The 9499-nt window shown below is 40.1% G+C and overlaps 1 protein-coding gene across 4 annotated transcripts; it reads right to left on the reverse strand.

Moving 5' to 3' along the window:
- Positions 1-1451: 1451 nt before the first annotated feature.
- LOC119492039 (keratin-associated protein 9-1-like) lies at positions 1452-3153 on the reverse strand. Of its 4 annotated transcripts, none has more exons than XM_037776374.1 (4): positions 2420-3153; positions 2306-2325; positions 1856-2275; positions 1452-1705 (listed from the first exon to the last, which is right to left on the reverse strand). In XM_037776374.1, exons 2-4 carry the CDS (start codon positions 2308-2310, stop codon positions 1540-1542), a joined length of 591 nt encoding a protein of 196 aa, XP_037632302.1. In that variant the 5' UTR covers positions 2311-2325; positions 2420-3153; the 3' UTR covers positions 1452-1539. The 4 variants fall into 4 exon arrangements, with proteins under 4 accessions (XP_037632302.1, XP_037632303.1, XP_037632301.1 ...); XM_037776375.1 differs by having other exon boundaries at positions 1856-1915; positions 2036-2325; XM_037776373.1 differs by having other exon boundaries at positions 1886-2325.
- Between the last annotated feature and the right edge of the window lie 6346 nt (positions 3154-9499).

Consider the following 9499-nt stretch of genomic DNA (forward strand, 5'->3'; position numbering starts at 1 on the left):
CATTTCTGTTTGTGAATTTCCCTGTGATTTTTAATTTCTCCAGAGCCTCGTGGGCCCCTTACTGGGTCGGGCCCGTTGTGCCCCAGGGCTTGAACGCCGTTGTGTATCACTTCTTTTTAATACATCCATGGGCTGATCGGTATTCTTAAAATATTCCTGAATCCGGGTCATGATCCGGATCGCCACCAAAATCTAATGGATTGTTCATTGTGCTACATCCCACCCCTCTAAATTAATTCAAATCCATCGCGGACTTTTGGAGTAATCCTGCTAACAGACAAACCATCAAACAAACTGAGTATCCAAAAAAGCGCTATATAAATAAAATGTATTATTATTATTATTATTAAGGCTTTTTGTTTCTTTTACCGCTGTGTACAAACACAACTGATGAAAAGAGTTGTTGACTTCTATACTTCATCGTATTAAAAGACCCGTCAATCAATCTGAAGGTGGCCGCAGGTTTCAGTCGTGTGTTCTGGTGGCGGTGCTGCTCTTTTCTTTGTATTCGGCGTTTGCTGATCATGATGGCGAAGAAAAGGGCGAAGAGGATGCTGCTGATCAGCATGTAGTCGTAGTCGTCTTTGAGGACGTCAAACTGCTTTGAGGGATAGACGCGTGTCTGTTAGATATCGAGGAATGTACGCCTACACCTGCAAGCAAAGACAGAATTATTGTCCTATTTACTGAACACTTAATTTACCTGAAGGGGAGAAAACAAAGTGTCCACGACTGGATGTTTTGTTTTTTTTTACTTTCCTTTTTATTGTGTTTTCAGCTCTGGACAGAACATCGTGAGCATTCATACAATAGGACACAAATCAGTACAACATTAAACAAATACAACCTCAACTATTCCATAGCTTAACAGTTCAGTTGCTTGATGGTATCCTAGGACGGAGAAGTAGGGCCACATTGAGGAAAAAATTAAAAGTTTAAGAGCAAAAAGTCATAATATTATGAGAATAAAGTCAGAAGTTTACGAGAAAAAAAGTCGTATTATGAGAATAAAGTCATAAGTTTACGAGAAAAAAAGTCGTAATATGAGAATAAAGTCAGAAGTTTAAGAAAAATAAGTCATAATATTATGAGAATATTGCGCCATCATTCACATGTATTTTTGTTCATGTTGAGATCAGCTGTAGGTAGCGGAGCATCGTAAAACACTTCATTCAAACTGGACAGAAACAAAATAAAACATCTAAACTGTCGTCGACCTCCATGAAACCTGCCTTGGCGGAGGTCTTCGCTCTCCGAGTGCACTTCTAGTTCTTGTTTTGTTTTTCACTTATTTGTTACTTGTCCGACATAAAATAATAGAAATAAAGTGAAAAGAAGTAAAGTGTTCATTTTCTTATTCATTTCTTATTTTTCTCATTATCATGATACTCAGTTTTCCTTATTTAATTATTATTTCATTTTGCAGATTCAATTCCCCTTCAAAATTATTATTATTTTTTTATTTTATTTTATTAATTATTTTTTATTTTTCAGAATGTGTTTTCTGAATACCTCTCACTCAATATGAGCCTTCACAGCTCACGTTAGGCGAGAGGTCATGATGCATGTCTTTGGACCGTCGGAGGAAACCAGAACACCTGGAGAAAAACCCCACTGACACGGAGAGAACATGCAAACTCTACACATCACGTCGTATGTGTTGACAGTGCCACACCTCACGTCGCATGAGGAGACGGTGCCACACCTCACATCCCATGAGGTGAAGGTGGCACACCTCACGTCGCATGAGGTGACGGTGCCACACTTCATGTCGCATGAGGTGACGGTGCTACACTTCATATCGCATGAGGTAAAGCTGCTACACCTCATGTCGCATGAAGTGACGGTGACACACCTCACGTCGCATGAGGTGAGGGAGGCACACCTCACGTCGCATGAGGAGACGGTGCCACACCTCACGTCGCATGAGGTGACGGTGGCACACCACACGTCGCATGAGGTGACGGTGCCACACCTCACGTCGCATGAGGTGACGCTGGCACACCTCACGTCGCATGAGGTGACGCTGGCACACCTCACGTCGCATGAGGTGACGGTGCCACACCTCACGTCGCATGAGGTGACGGTGGCACACATCACGTCGCATGAGGTGACGGTGCCACACATCACGTCGCATGAGGTGACGGTGGCACACCTCACGTCGCATGAGGTGACGGTGCCACACATCACGTCGCATGAGGTGACGGTGCCACACATCACGTCGCATGAGGTGACGGTACCACACCTCACGTCGCATGAGGAGACGGTGCCACACCTCACGTCGCATGAGGAGACGGTGACACACCTCATATCACATGAGGTGATCACCCTTTGTGGTGTGAGGTCTATCACCCTAACACCTCCAAAACTGTGTCTGTAGACAGGAGTCATTATTCGCCTGTAAGCTGCCACACACTATAGGCTGCTAAACCAACAGCGGCGATGCCAGCACACCAAGCTACCTTCCGTAGAACGTTAGCAGTGCCGGACCACCAACTTCTGGTCGGACCCTCAGCATCTGGATTCTCTGGGAGGTTCTGATCCTCAGGTGAAGTCCCCAAGAGGCTCTCATCCCCAGATAGAGCGTCATTGAGCGTCGTAGACGATGTAACCTTCAAATGAAGCCTCCTCTTCGCTGATTCCAGGTGAGCTGTCATCTGCTCAGGTGTCCTATGCTGAGCTGTCAGGACATTGATCTCTGTCTGCGATTTGTCACAACGGTTTAGCAGGTAAGCTACCTTCATGTAGGCTGTCCACTCCTGATCTGTCGTCAGGAGAGCTGTCCGGTGTTTGTCCTCTGTCTGCGTATTGTCACAATGGTTATCTGGTCCCAGGTAAAATGTCCTAATCTGAAGTGTCCTGATCTGATCTCTAAGGTGTTTGTTCTCTGTCTCCGATTCGTTATAAAGTTTTAGCAGGTCATGTCTGTCCAGGGAGTCTGTATTCAGCTGAGCTGTATTCAGCTGAGGTGTCAGGTGTTTGTCCTCTGTCTGCATGTTGATAATCGTATTCTCCTCAGAAGTCATTGTAAATGAATAGTGTGGAAAGCAGCTGGCCTATATTTGCTTTTTGCACTGTGTTGTATCGCGAGTTTTGTTTTCTACTGCTGCTCCTAGTTTTACTGCACTAATCTCCCCAATGCAGCTCATCTCATCTTATATGTGAGTTCCAGATCAAAGCCATGGCTTTCCTTTTATCGTGACCACATCCAGAGCAAAGCCATGACGTCATGATAAGAGGCAGCAGATGACGTCACATCATATCATGACATTCTGTGCGCATGCGCCATAGAACGTCTCCTCAGCGCACACAGCTGAGTGACGTCAGATGTGAGAAACATGAGCCTCTCTTCCACCTTCTCTGACAGAGGAACAACAAGCAGAGACTGAACATCTGCGGGGAAAAGAGGAGGAGGAGAGGAGAGAGAGAGAGAGAGAGGAGGAGAGGAGAGGAGAGAGAGAGAGAGGAGGACAGAGAGAGAGGAGGACAGAGAGAGAGGAGGAGTAGAGGAACCGACTTCTCCGACCAAACAAACTGGCGACTTTCAGCCGAATGAGTCTGTGGTTGTCGTGGTTACAGCAGCCGTTAAGAGCAGCGTTGCTCTGGAAGGAGGCGGATTCACGCGTCATCAACGCGTCATCAGCTGCACTTTTCTTTTTTAAATTTCAAAATGACAGTATACATAGTAACAGCAGAAAACATTAAAAACATTTACATACAGAAGAAGCATAGCGAAAACATAAACAAAGAGCTGTGCCAAACATAAAAGGACAACAGAAATTAAACAAAACCAACATAAAATAAAATAAATTAAAAAAAGACGACGCAAGAGTATGACAATAACTTCACTTAAAAACTTTCAAGATATTGCATACATTCATTGTTTTCATTGCTTTTTTGTTTTGCTAAGAAGAAATTGTTGATATAATTCCATTTCTTTCATAAATACAAAGAAATTAGTCTTTTCTTTTGGTAAATTTACACTTGTAAATGTGGAACTTTGCGAGAATTTAAATTAAATTAATAACAAAAAAATGCATTACTGTCTTTTTCACTGTTCTCGTAGCAACCAAATATAATATTTCTATAGTACAGTGCAAAATCTGAGAAAATGTTAACAAGTATAAAATTATTGACATCTTTCCACAATTCACATGTAAATTTACAGGACCAGAATAAATGAGAGCAAGTTTCAGGATGTGATTCACAGAAGGAAAAATTTACATCTATGTCACTCTTTAACTTTTGTGAGAAATGTTTCACTTGATATAATCAGTGATCAACTTAAATGACACCTCTTTTACCTTTATTTGTTAGAAGGAACTTTTGCTGTAAGGACCAAACTTTCTTCCAGTCAATATCACTAACAAAATTACTCCAATAAAATGCTGCTGCCGGTGTAGAAACCACGCTGTCTTGAAACAAGGCCCTTATCCTGGAGTTCATACCTCTATTAACAGAAAAAAAGACTTTAGCTAACAGAGATTGAATTGAGTCAGCGGGGCGACACTGACAAGGGCGGAGAGTGGTCAGCATTCTTCAATAATATGTACAAACCAGATGGGATAGCATCAAAAACTATAGAAAAATATTTTGGGGTTATTGGTATATTGTACCTGGCGAGAAATTCTGAGTAATTATAAAGTAGTCTTTCTCTATTAAAAAACTGACTCATGAGTATAATACCATTGTTAAACCATTTATCATAAAATAGAGACATGTTCTTATATAAAATATTACAGTTGTTCCAAATATAACATCTCTTCAGAGAGAAATTGTGTTTGTAAATCAGCGCCCTAGCCAAAAGAACCTGTTAATGAAAATTGGAAAGCTTAAGTGGGATTTTCTGAATATTATAGGTACAAATATAAATTTATATTTATGGAAATTGTATTTCTATGTCACCTCACTTAACTTGTTACACATCATATTGTGGTTCTGAATAAGACATAGCCAAGGCAAACAGGGCAGATTCTGTGCAACTTTTTGTTTCTTCTGTAGCATTACATGGAGATACTGGAGAACAATGTATTGTCGGACGTTTGTCTTTTCTTGTTTGTGTGCTGTACTCCCCAAAAGACCAGATTTGACCATAAAGTTGCGGGTGGAAGGAATTGTGTTAATCTTGTAAGTGATGTGAGTGAATAGTGTGGTAGAACAAGCATGGCTATTACAAACCTGGATGATATTTGCACTGCTAAACCACAATAAGTATTTCAGGAATCAAAGAACATTGAATTATTGCCCATTCAATTAATATACCAGCGTAACTCGAGTCTAGACTTTAAAAGCTATGCGGTTTGATATTGATTAGTACTCTACAGTATCAGTATCAACCAATTCTTCTTTGGTTGTGTCTCTGTAGATCATTTATCACAGTAATACTGTATCTATTTACCAATACATCATAACGTAAACACACAAAAATCAGATCGACCCTAAATTGAGCGATTGCTCTCTTCATCTGAACTGGATGAAGTGAATGAGCGTTCTCTTAAATCGGATAAAGACACAATGAGACTCGACAGTGCTGAGGGAATTTCAAACAACATTTTATTTCCAGTATGTATTTCTTTTTAACAAGTCAAAAGTTTGAGGTGCATAGTCATGAAGGGAGCATGAGCAACATGGTCACAAACACAGACAAACAGCTGGACAATCAGAGGAAACCTGGGGTTGCACATGTGTTGTGTATATACTGTGCCGATGTAAGCAAAATATAGTCATTTGCTGCAAGATGACGACTTACTATAAAATACTATAATATGTATAACATTAGTGTATAGTGTGGAGATATGAATTTGTTATTTAGATTAAAATAAATCAGCCGCTAGATGTGTAGAAAACATTGTTGAAATAGTTTCAAATGCAGAGGGGGAGAAAATGCGGAGAGGTCAGTGTCAGCCTTTGTGTGCGTAATTCAAAATCTAAAGCTAGCTAGCCTTGGTCTATAAAATAATCTCTTTTCCAGAGTTATAGGAGGCAGTTTGCTAGACGTGTAATATAATGTTAACACACAGTAGGTTAAAATATGTATCACTGGCATTGCTAACAATAATTTGACACTATCTAAAAATTCTGAAAAAGAAAACAATTGTGTCAGTGCCAGAATAAGAACATGTTGTTTGATTTATCATCCATTGGATCAGGATTGTAGTAAAGTTGACTTTTCTTTTCCGACATTATATAGTGGTTTGATCATTTGATCCATGTGGAATGTGGGAAGCGGAGAGCAGACGTCAGACTCTTGGCTTGGCAGTGTGAGTTTCGGCTGCTAGAAATACAGAAGAGAGCAATACCATCTACAATTTAGTACTGAAATGCCATTAATACAGCGGTAGATGGTAGTACAACATGTTTTAGTCGTTGTGTGTCATTGTAATAGTGTAGTAACAACAGCAGACGTGAGACTCTTGGATTGGCAGTGTGAGTTTCAGCCGCTCTGGCAGTAAGAGCAATACTAACTCTGAGGAATCGTAGTGGTCAGTCAGAACTCTTTTAGTTATTTTAGTGAGTAATGTGACAGTAACACTCAGACTATCTGGAACTGTTTAATGCTCACTATGAGAGCGATTTGATACAGGATTCATGTTTTGTAGAAATTGACGCATGTATCCTTTTCCTAACAGATTTAGTGTAAACTTATTCATACACATCACCCCTTTTTAAATGTATTTAGGGATCAGAATTATGTATACATGTAAACAATCTAACTAAAAGCATTATCTAAAGCAATTAGCAACAATTATTTATGTTATGTTTATGTTGTTTTAACTATGAAAATTGTAGCAATGATTTTATCACTCATTTAGATGAAATTAGAATCTTAGCTTTAAGTTTAGTTGACACAGTTTTTTCATTATGCAGTCATTTCAATCTGAATCAAACCTTCCACTAGAGGGAAGATGATTTGACGTGTTGGGTGTTAACCACTGGGTGGCAGTCACACTGTATTTACTGTGCTGTATTGCACCACTGCAGAGAAGCATCCTACACTGTACAGGGCAGACTCAGTACTGCAGCAATCACTACATACAAGCAGTTGGCTGACCTCAAGACTCACGTTTGTAGGTCCAGGACAGATAGACAGAAGACAAGGCAGGTCAGAGTGTACAAAGGGGCTTATGTGAGAAAACAAAGATCATTTAAAAAAGTTAAAATAGCCAATACCCTAGTACAGTTTCACAGGGTTCTACAACTAGATCTAGGCTGCATTGAATAAGATAGCATTAGATTATCTGTCACACATATATCTGGCCTTCATTAAAACAGAACATCACTCTTACACCCCCCTTATATACCTGTTTGCTGGGCATATTTGATATGGAGTTTTCCCACTTTGTCAGTAGTTATGTAAGGGAAATAAATTCTTACTGGCAGAGCAAGAAAGGATCTCCTGAAATATTTAAACATTTAAACATAACAATCAAGTTAGGGATCACAGAAAACAACGGGGACCGCACAATGGGAGCTGTGTCCACAAATTACACATTATGCATCACAATCCCTACATGAAACCGCCTGTTTGTTATGCTATGTCAGGGTTAAAGGTGCAGTGTGTAGGATTTGGCGGTATCTAGTGGTGTGGTTGCAGATTGCAACCAACTGAGTGCCCCTCCGCTCACTCCTCCCTTTACAAAACTGTGGTAACGTGAGCCGCCGAGTGCAAAACCGTGGTAGGGCAGTTCACTTCGCTCAGAGGCTAACATTACCATAATAACATTACTTTAGGAGTCAGACACCGGCTGGCGGTGCCACGGTTTTGCACTCTGCGGCTCACATTACCGCAGTTTCACAAGTGTGTCGGAGAACTACGGCGGCCTTCAGGTAATATAAAAATGCAAAAGGCTCTCTCTAGAGCCAGAGTTTGGTTTGTCCATTCTGGGCTAATGTATAGACATGGTGGAGCAACATGGCGGACTTCGTGAAGAGGACCAGCTCCCTATATAGATATGAAGGGCTCATTTTAAGCTAACGAAAACTCAACGATTCTTAGTTTCAGGTGATTATACACTAATGAAAACATAGTTATGAATATTATATTCCATTTCTGCTACTACAGTAGATACCCCGAAATGTTACACACTGTTCCTTTAAAGGTATGTGTTAAGAAAAGTACACTAACGGACAGATCAATGCCACAATATTGCTTTTCCCTATGGGAAGACTTTGGATGTCCATATGTACCCTCTTTACAGAGGGATCTGCACGAGACTCGTATGTATGTAGTGCTTCCTTATATCCATAACATTCACAGTTGGACAACACAACAAGGATGCTGTATCACTTCTAACACTGCACAGTCACAGTTACAATGTTAGTCGCTTTTACAGTTTTCCAAAGCAGATAATTCTGTCAAATATATATACAGTATGAAACTAATGTCGATGCATTAGTCCAACTGAAATACATTAGAACACTGGAGATACATACATCAGTACAATGAACAGTGCCTTGGACAGACAGAGTTGCCATCACAGCCAGTCCAGACACATCTATAAAGTGCCTTATAACAGGTTATTGCATAATCTGATGTCGGTCTTATTGCTTCCATTGAAAGCAAGAAGGAAAAATGCACTCCAGTTTAAGAGGCTAACAGAGGTGAAAAATTCGAAAAAAATGAAATAAAAATTTGCCACTGTTCCAGTGAGAAAACATGTAGTTAGACAATGCTCAAACGATTTTGACACAATGCTTTTGTCAGGTAAACACAACGGGAAAATTTAGGATTTTGTTAACTCTTGTAATACATCATGAAAGAACAACTTTGAAGTCTCTTCCGTGATTTCCTGTTTTGTGCGGCCACTCTGAACTGTGGTAAAGTGCTGTATTGCTTGTATGCAAGGCCAGCGTACTACACTCTGGTATAAAAGTGGCTCTCAGTATGTGAGTGCATGTGTAGGCGTGTATGTTCCTGCGTATGTTTGCTGTCATAGCTATTCGAGCTATGTGTGAGGGTGTGTTCACCGGAGTGACCTCTCGTACTGAGAGGCAAATAGAGAGCGGGCTCTAGTTTCCAGTCGGCATTTTAACATTAAATTCATCGACGTTGGTTTATCACAAGATTTAGTGATATATTGAAGACTGTGTTGTCTTTTCCTATATTTATTTTCTTAAACAAAATGTGGTGACTTCTAAAATGTTACGAGCTGTTTAATTCGAGCATGTTCTACCATTTATATTTATATACAATAATATATATTTTTTCATTTTGTTAATTTACTCTCGACAACTCCCAGCTCCCTCCAAACTCTTGAACACTTGTTAATCTGTATTTACCTAAACATTTTAGCGCTAAGACACCAGTACTATTTAGAAACCCAACACAAACGTCTTATCATCTTCAATGGCCCACATTCCTACATACAATCTAAACTTTGAACTGAGCAAAACACTGACAGTATTGGCTGGTTGTAGAGTCACGCAAAGGCAAAGAAAAATTAACCACCGGGCTATTGGAATATTCACACATTCATCTGATAATAACATGAATATATTG

Source organism: Sebastes umbrosus, chromosome 7 (genome assembly GCF_015220745.1).
Source record: "Sebastes umbrosus isolate fSebUmb1 chromosome 7, fSebUmb1.pri, whole genome shotgun sequence".
Taxonomy (NCBI): Eukaryota; Metazoa; Chordata; class Actinopteri; order Perciformes; family Sebastidae; genus Sebastes; species Sebastes umbrosus.

What these genes read in the sequence shown, in the direction of transcription:
- LOC119492039 (XM_037776372.1), bottom strand. Translation starts at nt 2,310, where the DNA reads ATGAGGTGTGTCACCGTCTCCTCATGCGACGTGAGGTGTGGCACCGTC. An exon ending in CTCACCTCATGCGACGTGAG is followed by an intron (nt 1,706 to 1,855) that starts GTGTGTCACCGT and finishes ATGGGATGTGAG; the next exon opens with GTGTGGCACCGTCTCCTCAT.